This window comes from Sus scrofa, chromosome 8 (assembly GCF_054392235.1).
Source record: "Sus scrofa isolate SSC_HxYL_T2T_F1_AM1 chromosome 8, Sscrofa_HxYL_maternal_Yorkshire_Landrace_v2.0, whole genome shotgun sequence".
Lineage (NCBI taxonomy): Eukaryota > Metazoa > Chordata > Mammalia > Artiodactyla > Suidae > Sus > Sus scrofa.
In genome coordinates, this window is record NC_139390.1 from 138,623,181 (window position 1) to 138,641,995 (window position 18,815).

The 18,815-nt window shown below is 40.5% G+C and overlaps 1 protein-coding gene across 39 annotated transcripts in view; it reads right to left on the reverse strand.

Moving 5' to 3' along the window:
- PTPN13 (protein tyrosine phosphatase non-receptor type 13) overlaps positions 1 to 18,815 on the reverse strand; it is a 216,182-nt gene that overhangs the window by 163,913 nt on the left and 33,454 nt on the right. For 34 of the 39 annotated variants that reach the window (XR_014813441.1, XR_014813440.1, XR_014813438.1 and 31 more), the window contains exon 2: positions 2,708 to 2,827. Coding sequence is in view for 28 of the 39 variants with exons in the window: in XM_084973520.1 (XP_084829646.1) it covers positions 2,708 to 2,827 (120 nt within the window). In the remaining 11 variants the exon portion in view is untranslated. Of the gene's footprint in view, positions 1 to 2,707; positions 2,828 to 3,550; positions 3,654 to 9,401; positions 9,529 to 18,815 lie in introns of those variants that run through there. The other 5 variants (XM_084973536.1, XM_084973524.1, XM_084973529.1 and 2 more) reach the window with 2 other exon arrangements.

Below are 18,815 nucleotides of genomic sequence, written 5' to 3' on the forward strand. Positions count from 1 at the left end.
ATCCCCAAGCAACCACTGATCTGTTTTATTAAGATCATTTGTATCTCTTTCATTTTAGATTAGTGTCATACAGAATGTGCTCTTTCTTGGTCCAATTTCTTCACTGAGCATAATTATTCTGAAATTATTCCATGTTGCTGCAGGTATCAACACTTCACTTCCTTTTACTGCTATGGAGTGTTTTATTGTATGGATGTACTATAATTTGTTTATCCATTCACCTATTGATAGATATTTATTTCCAGCTTTTGGCAATGCAAATAAAGCTGCTATGAACATTTAGGTACAAGTCTTTGTATGGATATACGCTTTCATTTACTTAGGGTAAGTATCTAGCAGTGTATAAGGAAGGTATATATTTAATTTCTTTTTTTTTGAAAAGGTCCTTTCATTTTATTTATATATATATACATATATATATTTTTTTAGGGCCCCACCCGCAGCATGTGGAGGTTCCGAGGCTAGGGGTCAAATCAGAGCTACAGCTGCCAGCCTATGCCACAGGCACAGCAATGCAGGATCTGAGCCACATCTGTGATCTACACCACAGCTCATGGCAACGCCAGATCCTTAACCCATTAAGCAAGGCCAGGGATCAAACCCGCAACCTCATGGTTCCTAGTCGGATTTGTTTCTGCTGCACCACAATGGGAACTCCTGTATTTAATTTCTTAAGGAACTACTGAGCAGTTTCCAAAATGCAAAACTGTATCATTCTACTTTCCCACTAGAATGAAGTGTATGAAAGCTCCAGTTGCCTCCAGTCCCTTGCCAACTCTTGGTATAGTTCATCTTTTAAATTTTAAACTTTCTAATGGATGTGCAGTATTATCTCTTTGTGGTTTTAATTTGCATCTTTCTGATAACTAATGATGTTGAGACTTTTGTATTTCCCTGAAGACTACTAATTTCATGGCCTTATTTGAAACCCAAAATCTGTGTATCTTTTGCCCATTTTGGGGGACTGTTTCTTACTACTGAGTTTTGAGAATTCTTTACCTATTTTGGATACAAGACTTTTATCAGTTACATGATTTGCAAATACCTTCTCCCAGCGGTGACTTCTTTCATTCGCTTAATAATGTATTAAGAGTAGTAGGTGCTGTAAACTGTGATCAAGACCACTTCATTGTTGTTTCTTTTATGAATTATGCACTGGATATCGTATCTAAGAAATCCTTGCCTAACTCAGGGTCACAATTATTGTCTCCTGTGCCCTCTTCCAGAATTTTTAAGGAATCAAACTTATTTTCTGCCTCCTGAAATGAATGTGTGGTTTTTTTCTCTAGTGTATAAATGTGGTGAACTACACTGGTGGATTTCTGAATTTTAAACCAATCTTGTATTTGGGGGATTTACTTGATCATGATGTATTAACATTTTTATATACTGTTAGACACAAATTTGTTAAAATTTTGTTAGGAATTTTTACATCTTAAAAAAACTCCAAACGAACACTTTTGCATCTATGTTCATAAGGTATACTGGTTTATGGTTTCACTTTCTCTAGTGTCTTTGTCTGGTTTTGATATTATAGTAATTTTGGCTTCATAGAATGAGTTGGGAAGTCTTTCCTCCTCTTTAATTTTCTTTAAGTGTTTAATAATAGTATTGCTATTATACCTTCCCTCAATTTTTAGAATTCTCTAGTGAAGCAATATGGGACTGAAATGGTCTTTGTGGGATATTTTAAAACACATGTTCAATTATCCTAATGAATATAATAGGGCAATTTAGATTGTCCACTTTTTCTCGAAAGAGCTTTGGTAGTTTGACTGTTCTAAAGTGTCCATTTTATGTAAATTGTTGAATTTTTTCCAAGAACTTTGTTCATAATTTTCCCTTATTATTTTCCTTTATCATCTGTAAAATCGAAAGGGATGTCACTTTTGACATTTAGAATATAGGTTTTTTAAACATTCTGTTGGCATGCTCTTTAGGAGAGCTATCGATTTTAAAACTTCCTAACTTTTCCAGCTCCAAAATGCCAAACAACCATCTGCCTCCACAGAGAGGCATCGAACTTGTTACTCGGTCTACCTTACCCCGGGAGGCACATACTCTTCTCTCTGCCAGGAACCTTTCCCGCCCTTTCACCTGGTTAACGTCTCCTCTTCTGTCAGGTCATGGCTCAGGGCTGACATAGAAGAAAGCCTTCCGCTTCTTCCTCTCGACCAGGTTACATCCTCCTACTCTGGGTTCTCACAGAGTCAGCTGGTTCCCCTCCCTGAGAGTCCTTGTCGTGATTTTTTTTTTAAAGGGGCTGCATGTGGAGCATATAGAAGCTCCCAGGCCAGGGGTCAAATTGCAGCTGCTGGCCTACTCAACGCCAGATCCTTAACCCACTGAGCAAGGCCAGGGATCGAACCCACATCCTCATGGATATGAGTAGGGTTCCTAACCTGCTGAGCCACAATGGGAACTCCTATGATTGCATTTTTACAGTTGTTGATATAAATATTTTATAAATAGCTATTTTCCACACTGGACTGAAAGTTTCAGAGAGACAGGAATATTTTTACTTTTGGTCACCATTAAACTTTTAGTGCTGCTTAGCACAGTATCAGGCATATAGATGTTCCAATGCAAGAGCTGCTTTTTCAGCCCTAAAGAGAGAAAAGAAAGCATTCTTTCCTATCATTTGCCACCCTATCTGCTTTCCAGCTACCCTCTACTTCAAAAAAAAAAAAAAAAAAAAAAGACTTACCTTTTCTGAATAATTCTTGGAGACTTTCGGCACTTTGATTTAATACAGCCCATATTTCCTCCTCCTGCAGTGGTCCACCCCGAACTTCCAGGGCCTCGGCTAGTGACACGTGCATATTACCTAAGAAACAAAGGGAACAGATGGTCTCCAGTCACTTTACTACACTTGCAGCAGTGAAAGTTCTACATCAGGGGCAAGACCATGAGGTCTCTGTCCACTAAGTTCTCAGTACGACCTTCGATTGTGATATAAGCAGTCCTACAGCTTACAGTCAGCGTGTAAAGGAGCTGGAGGAAGAGTCTCAAAACCACCACCTGCCCTGGTCCAGCAGGGTCAAGCTCAGAGACAGAACCAGAGAGCAGAGGTGGTGACTACTTCACGGGAGAAGACAGAGACCTCGGGGTACCAGAGGCACCAAGGTTCCGGTAATTAAATCAAAGCCCAGATTAAATTCTGAGGGTCCAGGTTTCATTCCATTCGTCCCAGGTAAAAACAGCAGATGGAGAGGAGACCCTACAGCCACGGTGGCAGAAGCTGGGGATAAGATGGAACACAGTTTTCCATTTACGAACTGATTACTGCATTTCTAATATATATGCTATAACCATAAATCCTGCACTGAATGAACTTAAATTTCTAGACCCAGCTTTGCTGCCAACTTACCATTTGCCCCTGGGAAAGTCATGCCACCTCTAAACTTCAGTTTCCTATCTGTGACACGGGAGTAATACTACTACTACTACTGTCATTTTCAAGTGGCCATGACAAGGGGAGAACTTATGCCTATAAACATGCTTTCTAATCTAAGATTCTATAGAGAAGTTGAATTAATAAGAAAATTACCATTTTTGTAGGGTCAATTTTTTCAAAGGCATTTGGAATTAAGGAGGTGATCCACTGACAGCATTTAAGATTTTCTATGGGGTGCAATAATCCTATTTTCACTCTGGAAGAAGGAAATGCAGCTAGTCAAAATCCTCCTACACAAATTTTCCTAAACTGATGCTCCTTGAAAAGAAAATTGCTTTTTGTCGTGATCCCTAAGATTTCTACTCTAACCAAACCAATTTAAGCAAACTGTGTATCTATTGATAGGAAAAAGCAGACAGGTTTGGAAAAGAAACTAGAGGGAATAAGCTAGTAAGTTAAATACTCATTTTCTGTAATATACTTGATTAATTTTTAAAATTATCCTATAAAAACATCTGTTTACTCAGCTAACAAGAAAAGCTAATATTTTATTTTGATTTACGTTTATGACACTTTAACCCAGACTGGGGGAAAAAAAAAAAACAAAAAACCTATAGCTTTACAAATGAGGCCAGCTTTGTCCAGTTACTTTCCTTTTCAAATGTTTACTACAGCACTTTATCCTCGAGTCTGCTTTGTGGGGTGTCTACTTAAATGCACAATGCGGTAGTTAAAAGGGAAGATTAAGACATTGTCTTGAAAAAACCAAAAGTTTTTGTTTCCTTTGTTGCAAGGGATTATTTATTTAGTCCCTTCCCCACTCCAGCTCTCTAGGTTTCTCATGTACTTTATTTAGTAATAGCACAGTTATTAAAGGGAAAAAATAGAAGCTTCAGTCCCTTGTAAAAGATATCTGAGTAATCTTCTAAGTAAAACACTATATTAAATTGGAAATTTCAACAGATGATACTATTAGCAACCAGATACCAATGTGATTTGTGAGAACTACTCTGTAGCAAACTTCCAAAGGACTATGAATGAGCACTAGTTAGACGGCTCGAAAGCCCAACACAGACACACACACACAGACACACACACACACACACACACACACATGGTATAAAGAGTAGAGAGAAAATTAAATACGGAGAATTTCTTTGAAGAGAGTTGTTCTGGTTTTCATGCCTCCTCTAAAGTGGAAGGGGTGTGAGCGGGTGCCCTTAGCCGTGCTTGGTATGTGTTCCCTGGAGTTAGGGAGGAGGCCACGGACTGGGGCTTGATATTTTAGGAATCTAAAGGCTTTGGCAGTCCCTCTGCAGGGCACACAGAGAGCTGGAGTGAGGAAGCCTGCTCTCAGGACCTAGCTAGTCTCCCCTTTGCTGGGCAGGGGTAGAGGGGAAGGTAGGCAAACAGCAGGGCCCCCCAGCCTGGAGCTAACGAAGTCCCACCCAGGTGATGAAAATGTTCCCTAAGTTTAGACCGTGGTAATGGTTGCAGAACTCTGTGCCTATATTAAACCCACTGGGGGTATATTTTAAAAGGGTGTCCTACCATATTTTGTGGTAGGTCAATTGTATCTCAATAGAGCTGTTAAAATATTTCTGCCTAGAATACCACCTGAGGTTGCCAGAGTTACTCTTAACCAGAAGGATGAAGTGAGGAGAGGGGGAGGGGGAGGAAGAGGACGTATGAGGGGAGAGAGAGGGAAGAGGAGGAAGAAGTAGGTTTTGGCCAGTAGGAAGAAAAGTTTTGTGTATGTCACAGGAAGCACAGTTCCAGTGAGGGACTCTGAAGAACCCACACAGAAAAGGGTCCGCCTCAAGCACCTGACAAGTTCAAAGAGAGGGAAGCCATTTTACAAGAGTCAGGTAAAAAATTGCTTGCCTCTCTACCTTTCTACCTGCCCCCAGTTTAAATCCTGATAGGGTCAGATACTGCAACGTGCAAACAGATGCGCAAATAAGCAACAAAAAGGAGAAGCCAGCCCTCTGCCTCCTCACAGCTAATCCTAGCTGGGGGATGGAATCGTTTCGGCTTTGAATGAAGCCTGAAAAGAGGCACTTAATTTCAGAACTGACACTGTATTTTCAATGTAAGTGGCTGGTTATTATTGTCAAAGGATAAGAGAATCATGGGCTTGAGAAACAACTTCCCCTCATGAAGGAGAAAGAAGGGAAAAGAGAAGAAAGGAAGAAAGGAGGGCAGAAGGAGAAAGTGATGGGCAAACATGACCTACTGTGAAGCAAAGGACATTCGCACACGGTTTTACAGAGCATCAAACGGGTTTTACTTATTTTTACAGAAAGTGGTTTTAAAAACAATTTTTCCTATAACTAATAAAGTGAAAAAGTAACTTCTTGATACACCAGAATTTTCTCAGCACTTGAATCTTCTGTCTGCAAAAGATTACTAATCACACCTCTATTGCTTAATTCGGTCAGGTCTGAATTATATTTTACTGATACTCTTAATTTTTCTTTTAAAAATTCTTGCCTATTTAGTGTAGGATCTTTATGAATCTCTGGTTGGAATCTGTTAGATCACCAAAACACAGAAGGAACCCTTGTTTTTTTAAAGCTAACAGAGATCAGATATTTTAAATGTATAACTTGGCTAGAAAAGAGGTTTAAGATTTTTAAAAATTGCCTCAACCCTCTAGGTCTCAAGATAACGTGACGTTAAAGCAGCTTTCTAAAAATCAAACATACCGAGAGCTTATAAACTGCCTGCCATCAACAAGTGTGGCAGCTGCCTATCATGGTCTCTCTCTGTGATACTTTATTCGCCTTTACTATAGCTCTCCATAGCCGTGGCCCTGAGAGAGAGAATGGAAGAAAGGCAGATGTGGAAGGGGATGCAACAAAAAGAAACAAAAGTAGAGAAAATGAACACACACGTAAACTGAAGTCAACGAACAGATGAGAAAAAGAGAAAAATTCTTTTTTTTTTTTTTTTTTTTTTTTTTTGGGCTACTCATGCAGCAGGCAGAGATTCCCAGGCCAGGGACTGAACTGGAGCCACAGCAGCGGCCAGAGCCACAGCAGTGACAATGCCAGGTCCTTAACCCACTGAATCACCAAGAAACTCCGGGAAAATTCTTAAGAGTTTATTACTTCCACTGTTTCCTTTAGCCACTGGAGTGCGGATATATGACTGGTATTATTTTACCATCAAAAAGATCCCGCTTTATAGTAAACAACCATATTATTCACTTTTATTTCCTTGAAAGTAGTCGGCTACATGATAACTGTGTTTTTGGAAAGACTTTCAAATAAGAATAATTATATTGCATAACCAGAACCACTATGTTTTTGGTTAACGTAGGTATTATCATCAAGACCTTAACACTGTGCCCACAGAGTCAGATCAAGCCACCAAAGGGATTCTAACCGATGTCATTCTAATCCTGAAGCATTTGTGGCACTCACAAAGAGGAAGCACATAAAAAAGACTCCAAAAAGCATGATACAGTAAACAGATTAACTGAATCCAATCAAGTGATTTGATAACCTGCCTGGGAATAGACTCATGAATTAGGAATGTGTTTAGATTCTAAAGAAACAGGATGATAAGAATACCCTATCTTAAGAATAAAGCAACTATAAGGTAGAGAGAGCTCTGTGTGTGCCCCTAGTTTGGGGCAAAGACATATCCATTATCCTAAGGATTTCTTTTCTTTTCTTTTCGTTTCTTCTCTCTCTCTTTCTTTCTTGTCTCTTTAGGGCCACAACTTGGCATATGGAAGTTCCTAGGCTAGGGGTCAAACTGGAGCTGTAGCTGACAACCTACTCCATAGTCACAGCAACGGCCAGATCTGAGCAGCATCTGTGACCTACACCACAGGTCATGGCCACACCAGATCCTTAACTCACTGAGCAAGGCCAAGGATCGAACCTGCATCCTCATGGATACTAGTCAGGTTTGCTACTGTTGAGCCACAACGGGAATTCCTTAAGGATTTCTCTGGTCATTAAGAAATCATAGTGGGTTGAGAAAGCAATCCTCAAAATTACAAGCATCTTTAAACCTAGTAAGAGTTATAATGAAATTTATAAAAGTTTGAGAAGCAAGCCCACATGTTAGCATTTCTGTACCTATTTGGTATTTTAGCTATCCATAATGTCTAAGAGAAATATGCCAGAATAACAGATTTGCCTTGTGATTCCAACTTAAATAATGAATTGAGAAACTGAGTTTAGGCTTGTGTAAAATTCCACTCAAACATATAACAGAACTTAAGTCTTAGCATACTTGTAAGTCTTCATTCATCAGAAAAGCCATAAATAGAAGGAAAATATTTATAGATCACATAACTGACAAAGGATTTATATCTGGGATATATAAAGAATTGTCAAAAGTCGGAGTTCCCATCGTGGTGCAGCGGAAATGAATCCAACTAGGAACCATGAGGTTTGCAGGTTCCATCCCTGGCCTCGTTCAGTGGGTTAAGGAACTGGTGTTGCCATGAGCTGTGGTGTAGTTTGCAGATGAGGCTCAGATTCCGAGTTGCTGTGGTTGTGGTGTAGGCCTGCAGCTACAGCTCCGATTCAATTACTAGCCTGGGAACCTCCATGTGTCACGGGGGGCGGCCCTAAAAAGCAAAAAAATTAAAAGTTTTCTCCCATTAAAATAAATCTATTAAGACTGAAGAAATCAAACGCCATCGCTAAGATCTGATATCTTCCCTCTTTAAACAGCCGAAGCATATCTAGGAGGCCACATATCTTTAAAGTTAGAATGTGGAGTTCCCGTCATGGTACAGTGGAAATGAATCCAACTAGGAACCAGGAGGTTGTGGGTTCAGGTTTGATCCCTGGCCTCACTCGGTGGGCTAAGGATCTGGCGTTGCTGTGAGCTGTGGTGTAGGCTGGCAGGTGTAGCTCCGATTAGACCTGTAGCCTGGGAACCCTCCATATGCCGTGGGTGAGGCCCTAAAAAGCAAAAAATAAGTAAAAAATAAAGTTAGAACGTGTGAAGTAATAATACATTTTTGTAAAAAAAATCATTCAAGATAACAATCTCATTTTTCTCTCAACTTCTAACTTCCTAAAACATTTAAACCTGAAAAGATCATTATAATAATTACAGGACATTTTAAATAATATGAAATTATTTCTATCTTTTACCTGTTGATCCAAACATGGTCAACACTAAGATAGATGTATATAAGGTGGAAACAAGAGAAGCACTGTTAGAACTCTTCAAACTAAAAGCTAATCTCCCCCCCAAAAAAAATTAATATTTCTTTCCATTCAGGGGTAGGTATAGATCATGTAGTAGAGAAAAAATATTATTGCCTAATGAAGTTAGAAAAGCCTAAGAACCAAATGGGAGTTTTAAGAAGAAAAGGAGATAAGTCAGTGAAGTTTTAATTGGACGTTGCCCCAAGGTAGAAAACAGTATGTGTCCAAATATTTTTTATTGAAGTTGGAGCGATGCTTAGTATTTGTCAACTTTTCCATTATACTATCCCAGTGAGAAAAGAAACTTAAAACAAACACAAGTCGCAATTGCCTTTCTGGGTCTCTGGCTCCTGTCAACTACTTATCTAAAAAGAAATCAGATATGCCTCCCTGCTTTTCAAAGGACTGCTTCAAAAAACCAGGAGAAAAAATCTGGACATCGTTAATCTTTCTGTATCATTTAAACTATGGAGAAAAGTAAAATGAAGCGGGAAAATCCTTACTTTCACATGCGTTATACTTTCCTCACCAACAGGGAGGAACAAACAGAGAGCAATGCCATGGCAGAACCCTGGTCTCAAGTATCGCCTTTCTACATCGCCCTCTTCCCCATCCACTGACTTTTAAGGTCATCGTTTTAGAATACCTGCTGGTAGGTTTTCTCCAAGAAATGCAGCCTTAAAATGCCTCACAGTAAGCAGGCACCAAAGGAAACAAATATGTGTGAAACAACAAAGTCCAAGAAAAAAAAAATCCTACTTGTCCTTTCTATTGTAATAACCACATGAATGTGGCAGGCAGAAATCTGCGCTTGCCCTTACCGTTCCCTTCACGTGGTGAGCGGCCTGTGGAGGGTGGCCTCTAGAAGCTGAGGGTGCATCCCAGCCAACAATCAAACAAGAAAGTGGTCCTACAACAACGCGGCACTGAATGCCACCAACAGCCGGTGATCTTGGGAACTTGGCACGGGACTCTGAGCCTAAGATGATATCATGTTCCCAACTGACACCTAGATTTCAGTCTGGTGAAATCCCGACAAGGGGAACCAGATCATCGGTGCCCAGAATCCTGACAAACAAGAAAGGCAAGAGAATAAATGTGTTTTGCTTTAAGGCACTAAATTTGTGGTAACTGAAAGTGGGATTCTGCCATAACAGTAATTAAAAATGTGGGCGCAGCTTTGAAGTTGGGTAGTGAGCAGAAACGGGAAGAATTTTGAGAAAGCCTAACTTGCTTTGAACAAATTTACTACATATCTGGACTTGAATCTAAATAGTGTTGGTGAGGGCTCAGGAGGAAACAAGCAACGTGTGACTCAAGGCTGGAGGAGGAAGATGCTTACTATGCAGTGGCAGAAGGCTTGGTCACATGGTGTCCTGCAGTGACACGGAAAGCAGAGCTTACAAGTGGTAAAACTAAGGAGATTTCCAAGTGAAGTGCTCAAGGTGCTGGCTCTCGTTTCCTCTTGCTCCTTACAGTAAAATGCAAAAGAGGTAAGCTGAGGAAGGTGCTCTAAAAGAGAAAGGACATGGGAGTAGATGCCTGAAAATTCCTAGCCTCTCCAGAGAGTAAAAGATGCTAAAAATCAGAAATGGTTGCCAAAAATAGACAAAACAATGACCTTCTGCTAAAATTTCAGAAAGATCAAAAGATGAGAGGATTTGGTCACATGAAGGGCCTTTTCAAGATTTTAAGGGCCCCTGGTAAGCTTGAAAGTTGTCCCTTAGCCTTTTTGGCAGGAGGCAAAGACAGGAAAAGGATTATTTTGAAAAAAAAATTTGCAGGTGTAGTTTTGTCTCGGGTGGCGAATCCCTGCGAAATCCACACGAAAACCAGAGTTTCTGAGAAAACTGCTTCAGCCTAAACACTGCCAGGCTGGACTAAAAGAGAAAGAATCTAAAACGGAAAAAGGCTGTGGGACCCATCCTCAATAAGGCTGGTAGCACGACCCAGCTGCAAATGCATGCTGCCATCCTAGAAAAAGGAGGAATGATTCAGAAGGCAGAACCAGGACTCAGAGGGCAGAGTTGAGAGCCGTGAAGGATTATTCCCAGACTTTGAATCCTAACCAAAAACCTCCAGTGAGAGTCTGCGAACCTGAATCTCGGGACTGTGGCGGACCTCGTGACTCCTCTTGGGCTTTTCCATCCTGCCCCTCCCCTCTGAACCAGCATGGCCCTAGCAGTCATCCCACGCTTGTCCCACTACTGCATGTTGGGAATGCTGGGACAGTCTCTTTAATTTACAGGTTCACAGATACATGACACATAGGAGCCTCATCTATACCTAACTTATGTGACTTAAGGTGTGCTTTTGGACTCTGAGCTGATGCTTTAATAGGATGGGAGTCATGGGAGGGGATATATTTCGCTTATGTGTGTGTGTATGGATGGGGCCAGAGGGCATAAATAACAGAGCCAGAGAAAAGACTATGGTAGGTAGAATTCTGAGATGACTCCCCAGATTCCTGCCCTCCCCTCACCCCCGCATAGCGGATGTGTACAATTGTCTTCCCTAGCATGTCAAGGGATAGCAGCTCAGTCGATTCGGTTATGTTGTAGAAGACTTTTGGAACAGACTAGAAAGAGACTGAAAAACAGGGAGATTGCCCTTGCTGGCCTTAACGGAGCCAGCAGCAAGGCTGTGACCTGCCTATGGAGGGAGTCACATGGCAAGGACCTGATGGTAACGCTGCTGAGGTGAGAGCAGGTCCCAGCGGGCAGCCAGCAAGAAAAGGATGGATTGAGACCTTTAGCGCAAGGAATTGCATCCTAACATCTAGTGAGCTTAGAAGACGACCCCCAGCCTCAGATGAGATTTCAGCCCATGTGGCCATGAGCAGAGGACACAGTTAACCTCCACCTGGACCTCCGAACCACGGGAACTGTCAGATCATAAATGTGTTGTCTGGAGTGACTGACCCTGCGGGAATCTGTTGTACAATAGAAAACCAATGCAACCAGGTCCGCAGATGTTGAAGAAAACATAACAAAGTCAGTCGTCGTCTTCTACTTCCGAGGCTTTTTGGATAATGTTTTCAGACCATTAAAACTGCTCTCACCAGACAGGGAACCTGCTATTAAGTAAATTAATCTTGTCTTTCTAGAGTTTTGTTTTTTTTTTTTTTTTTTTTTTTTACACATCTATTACTTCATGTTTCAACTGACAAAGCAGTTTGCACTGAGGTGTCTTTAACATACACTGTTTGAGACGTAACGTCAGATGGTCCAGAAAGGTTGACCGAAGCTCCCTCGCCTGAAACGTGAAGTAACCAACATAAGCAAGACAAACAGTGACGGTCTATTAAGGCGGCTCCTGCTGCTTTCCTGATTTTCCACCATTTAGCATTTTCTCAAGATCAGGCGATAGTTCCACAGCCCCAATCTCCCCGAGAAGCCAGAAGCCAGCCATGAGAGGCGTTCGAAGGCGGACGGCAAGACACACCACCTACTTGGCAAATACTGAAGGTGAAAATGCCTTCTCTTCTCCTCCTTTCTGACAAAGCTACTAAGTTAAAAAAGGTTGGAGTAAATTTATACTGTAGTAAAATAAGGTAGTAGGTGTCATTTTGTATTAACGTGGATCAGTTAACTCTGATTCAAGATAAACTCGATGTAAAGAGTCTAACCCGAATAACTTCATGAGTCACAGATGACACATAATAAACCTAAGCATACTCCAGTCATTTCAACCCGATATCTGGAGATAGTCAAACGTCTACTCAAACTGCTCCATTCTAAACATGGTTTTGACATTACTAATTTCCTTGGTGAAATATTTTAAAAATTGAAATGTTGTATAAAACATTTTTATTTTATCTGATTGTGACAACTAAATCAGATTATTGCTTGTAATATAAATTCTGACATGATTTGCAGTAACTCATGAACCCAATCGTAAACATGTGGTTTGGGCTACTCCCTTTTTCTGCAGCAATCCACCTAACTCTTTACAGATGTGTTTCTCAGGACCTATTTTTCATATCTAATTTTTACTTTGGGTAACTACACAGTACTCTTGTGAAACTGTCCTAAGTAAGAATGACTAATATGCAAAAGCGAAGAAGCCCTTTTCACATGAGAAGATAAAGGAGTTATGGCTTATAGACAAATAATGGTAATCACTTTGGATAAATAATTCAAATTGAGTATTAGCGTATTACAGATTAGAACAACTGGCGTAATGTACTCCTCTCTACAAATCACCTGTTAAAATTCTCACTTTAATTTCTGATTACATCATTATCATCTGTCTTTTAACTCTAATCAAAGCCACTCAGTATTAAAATTAATTTTTACTCCTGTAATCTCTACCTAGTCTCATAAAGCTAGTAGTGTTCTCTATATCTAGTCTTACAGGAGAATATATCTGCTGCCAAGACTTCACCTAATCACCTTAGGCCAGATTCCTTCTAAATCTATCTCCAGCCTACAGACAGCCTTGTTCCAAACTGCAGCTTATTCTTGTCTTTTTATTTTTTATTTTGTTTGTCTTTGTAGGGCTGCACCCATGGCATATGGAGATTCCCAGGCTAGGGGTCCAATCAGAGCTGCAGCAGCTGGTCTGGGCTACATCCACAGCAATGCAGAATCCAAGCCACATCTGTGACCTACACCACACCTCATGGTGACATCGGGTCCTTACTCCACTGAGCGAGGCCAGGGATCAAACCAGTGTCCTCGTGGATGCTAGTGGGGTTCGTTAACCACTAACCACTAACTCCCAAATTCTAGGTGTTTAGATTTAACTAAGTATTGTACATTGTCACCTGGATAGATACTGTCCCTGTGTATCAAATTCAACCCATCTTAAACCCAAAACAATCTTTTCCTCCAAATCAGCCACTCTCACTACTCCAAAAAGATCAATGGAACCACTCTTCCTCAAGCTACCAGCTCAAAGTCCTCTTCGTCTTCTTTTTCCCTCCCTTTCAGCCTAGTCTTATCACTGAGAACCGTTGCTTATTTGTTCTTAATCTCTCTCAAATTAATCTTTCGAGTCTCATTTTCTCTACCATCTAGTCTTTCCCCTCGTTTTGTATATATACATATTTTTGAGGCTTTTTAAAAAAGTAATTATTCTGAAATACTAATCTGTGGCTGACTTTTTTCACCCCAAATTATTTCATTAAATTCATCCATGCTCATCATCTGTGTTGCCTATTTACTTTCACTACTGCTTAAGATTCTATTGTTGTAATTTGGAGTGTTTATAGTTTTTTGCTAATAATGCTGCAAATTTGTGTACCTGTATATATGACAGTTGTGCAGAAATTCTGGGCCATATATTATGCACACCTTTTTCATTTGTATAAAGCCAAGTAGCCTTTCAAAGCGATTATACCAACACAGACAAAGTGATTATACGCCAACATGTGGCATAATTAAATAAAAAATAAAAATTGAGTAATTTTTTTTTTGGAATAAAAAAATTGAGTAAAGCATGGTGTCTGGCATTAAAAAAACACAAACAAAAAACCAAAAACCCAAAACCAAAAAAACCCCTCAACAACTGTAGGTAAGAGAACAAACCAATGATTGTGACACATACTAGAAACAATTCCGGTGTTGGGATGGGGAGGGTGACTTCTGGGTCAAGGTGGAGGAATAAATGAGAGGAAGGCAGATGAAGAGAATACAAAAGAGTTAGAGTTAAGGTCTTCCAGGCAAAGGAAGTATCCCATAAACCTGATGACAGAGATATAAAACCGCGGAAGGTGTTCAAATTGTGCAGATTATCTAGAGGAGGAGGGGAGACAAGAGATGAGGCTAGAGCAGAAAGTAAGAGGAGCCAGATCCTGTGCGGTGTTTTTGTGGGATTTGTTAAGCGGTTTGATTTTTATCCTGAAACCTAGGACAAGGCATTGACACATTTCAGGGCAAGGTGTAAAAAGATCAAATTTGAATTATGAAAGGATCACTTCGATTACAGAGTAGATCCAACAGAGGCCTTGAACTACAGACGTGGAAATGATTTGTATATAAAGGATGGACAAAGTCATGGGTTTGGATAAAGTCACTCAGGAAGAGCACATGAAGAAAAAGAGTCAAGTACAGAGTCCTAGAAGGCACCTCCATTTAAAATTCAGAGCAGGTAGGAGTTCCAGTCCTGGTGCAGCGGAACTGAATCCGACTAGGAACCATGAAGTTGCGGGTTCGATCCCTGGCCTCGCTCAGTGGGTTAAGGATCCAGTGTTGCTGTGAGCTGTTGTGTAGGTCACAGACACAGCTCAGATCCTGTTTTGCTGGGGCCAGCAGCTGTAGCTCCAATTAGACCCCTAGCCTGGGAACCTCCATATGCCCTGGGTGCAGCCCTAAAAAAGACAAAAGACAAAACAAAACAAAGAAGAGGCAGGATGGAGTGGTTATAACTAAGATGGAGAGGACTGTGCGAGGAGTCGGCTTGGAGGAAGTTTCAGAGGTCACTGGTACACGTTAAGTTTACAGTGCTGCTGAGACAAAGCGGTGAAGACGTCAGGGAGACAGCTGGATGGAGGAGTCCACTGCGTTCTCTCATTTAAACCTTAGATGCCCATCATTAGAAACAGGTGAGTTAAATGCACAGCAAATAGGTAAGGTTTTCCTAGCCTTCATTTGCTTTCAAAAAGATTTTAGGTATTTAGTTACTAACAAACTCTATAAGTGTACCTCTTGCATTCTATAATTATCACTTTCGAAACTACAATATATTTTTGAAGAATTAGCCTTTATTAGCACCAGGAGACAAATGAAAGCTGAAATAATGATAAAAAGTAAAACTCAGCATTTATGTTCAGACTGGTCCATAGGGCATGGAATAAGATAATAGCCCTATTTTCCATACTGTACCAGTAGGAAGATAAATTCAGTTGAATTTTACTGAGCTGCGTGGCAACTACCCACTGTGCGATGTGAAGAGAGAAAATAAAATGAGCAAACGACAAGGTTGCAATATTAACACAAATGACCTTTTGGAGACACAAAGCAGAAAGGATTTTAAGAAAGAACAGGGTTTATTTAAGGTTCTGTCTGTTATGGATTCTATTCTAAGTAATGAACTACAGAACCTATTTGGGTCAATTACAATGTTTGAAGGACAAAGCTCCTAGCCCATCTGATACTGCTAGTTGGGTTATAGCTACTGATAGTTAGAGAGGAGGAGGAAGAGGGGACGGAGAAGTGCAGGGGAGAGATGAACTAAAAGGAGCAGCAGCAAGAGAATGAGGAAAAGAAAAAAAAATCTAGCTTCACTTTATCTCTTATGCATACTTCTATTTATATGTAGGTTCCCAAGCAATCGTAAGAAACTCTGGACCAGCTGTGTTTCAACAGGGAGTTTCTCAGATTTTGGAAAAGCAAGGCAGCACTTATACTGTATATTATAAAACACTTGCAGTAAAGGTCTGGATGAGCATCCAGTAAGCCAACACAATAACATTTCTGCAACAAACTTACTAACATTCACACTCAGTGGGATAAGCAAAAACTTTAATCTCAGGTCACTTCAGGTCAGGTTTTTTCACCAAAAAAGCTCAGGTAAGGTGTGCCCTCAAATGAGTTACAGAACACCTTTTTCTTTTTCAGATCTTCTGGATTCCAGAATTGCAGTTAAGGCACTGTGAACATATGTTCCATTAAAGGGGCCCACTAGCTTTATAAGAAATTCTATCATCTTTGGGAGCACTTTGGCATAATCGAGGGACATGAGGGTGGCACTGAACCCAATTAAATTTTATTTATTTATTTATTTATTTATTTATTTATTTTCCCACTGTACAGCAAGGGGATCAAGTTACCCTTACATGTATACATTACATTTTTCCCCCCACCCTTTGTTCTGTTGCAACATGAGTATCTAGACAAAGTTCTCAATGCTACTCAGCAGGATCTCCTTGTAAATCTAAGTTGTGTCTGATAAGCCCAAGCTCCCGATCCCTCCCACTCCCTCCCCCTACCATCAGGCAGCCACAAGTCTTTTCTCCAAGTCCATGATTTTCTTTTCTGAGGAGATGTTCATTTGTGCTGGATATTAGATTCCAGTTGTAAGTGATATCATATGGTATTTGTCTTTGTCTTTCTGGCTCATTTCACTCAGTATGAGAGTCTCTAGCTCCATCCACGTTGCTGCAAATGGCATTATGTCATTCTTTTTTATGGCTGAATAGTATTCCATTGTGTATATATACCACCTCTTCCAAATCCAATCATCTGTCGATGGACATTTGGGTTGTTTCCATGTCCTGGCTATTGTGAATAGTGCTGCCATGAACATGTGGGTGCACGTGTCTCTTTTAAGTAGAGTTTTGTCCGGATAGATGCCCAAGAGTGGGACTGCAGGGTCATATGGAAGTTCTATGTATAGATTTCTAAGGAATCTCCAAACTGTTCTCCATAGTGGCTGTACCAGTTGACATTCCCACCAACAGTGCAGGAGGGTTCCCTTTTCTCCACAGCCCCTCCAGCACTTGGTATTTGTGGACTTATTAATGATGGCCATTCTGACTGGTGTGAGGTGGTATCTCATGGTAGTTTTGATTTGCATTTCTCTTATAATCAGCGATGTTGAACATTTTTTCATGTGTTTGCTGGCCATCTGTATATCTTCCTTGGAGAAATGTCTCTTCAGGTCTTTTGCCCATTTTTCCATTGATTGATTGGCTTTTTTGCTGTTGGGTTGTATACGTTGTTTATATATTCTAGAGATTAAGCCCTTGTCCGTTGCATCATTTGAAACTATTTTCTCCCATTCTGTAAGTTGTCTTTTTGTTTTCTTTTGGGTTTCCTTTGCTGTGCAAAAGCTTTTCAGTTTGATGAGGTCCCATGGGTTTATTTTTGCTCTAATTTCTATTGCTTTGGGAGACTGACCTGAGAAAATATTCATGATGTTGATGTCAGAGAGTGTTTTGCCTATGTTTTCTTCTAGGAGTTTGATGGTGTCCTGTTGTATATTTAAGTCTTTCAGCCATTTGGAGTTTATTTTTGTGCATGGTGTGAGGGTGTGTTCTAGTTTCATTGCTTTGCATGCAGCTGTCCAGGTTTCCCAGCAATGCTTGCTGAATAGACTTTCTTTTTCCCATTTTATGTTCTTGCCTCCCTTGTCAAAGATTAATTGACCACAGATGTCACCAATTAAAATTTATATGATAAAGTCAAGATTATCTTTAAGGGCTACTTTATGAAAACAGAGATTAAAATTTTTTTAAGTAGGAGTTCCCGTCGTAGCGCAGTGGTTAACGAACCCGACTAGCAACCATGACCTTGCGGGTTCGGTCCCTGCCCTTGCTCAGTGGGTTAAGGATCCGGTGGTGCCGTGAGCTGTAGTGTAGATCACAGACGCGGCTCAGATCCCGTGTTGCTGTGGCTGTGGTGTAGGCCGGTGGCTACAGTGCCGATTAGACCCCTGGGAACCCATATGCTGTGGGAGCAGCCCTGAAAAAGGACAAAAATAAATAAATAAATAAATAAAATTATTTAAAATATTCCCTTCTTATAGTCACGAATATTATATTCTACTGTGAACATAAAAGGTTTCGACCCATGAATTATTAAAGTAGCCACACCCGAAAGCACTTTTTGAATATGTTCATGGCTTGTAACGTGAACCTCACATGTGTTCTCCAGCCCACACCTTGTGTGAGGAATTCAATCAGCCAGCGAGAAACTGGAAACACAAGATCCAGGCAGAGAGAGCGCAGCCTCTGTGACAGGGTTACACTGTAAATCTGTGTTGTAGGGGGAAACAGGAAAGGATTCCAGAGAAATACAGGAGAGGCAGCGACAACTGACACCTAAACACAAAGCGGGTCATCTTCTGCAGTAAGCAATTCGCCGTAACACTCAGGTAGCGGGAGAGAAAACAGAGCTGGAACTGCAAGGTAGGTAATAGTTATGTGGCATTTCCTTCCCTCTTTTTTTTTTTCTTTTCTTTCTTTTCGACATTGATTTCTACAATGACCTCCAGAGCAGAGGTTATCTATTTGAGAAACATCCACGAGTAAGTGCAGATGCCTAGCGCTCCAGTGATCTGGGTTTTGCACTAACAAGACTCCAGCCCTGGCATCTGACGGATGCGCACGCCGGTGAGTTAATTATGTTAGGTGCTCACTATTTAAGAATGGGACCCAGTAGATATGAACGCTATGAAACAGAATATCATGCATAGCATCTTCTGTTTTCTGTTATTTGACATTATATTGCATCATATGTAATGTTTGTGACATTACAGCCTATATGGATGGAACATCCTCAGAAACACCA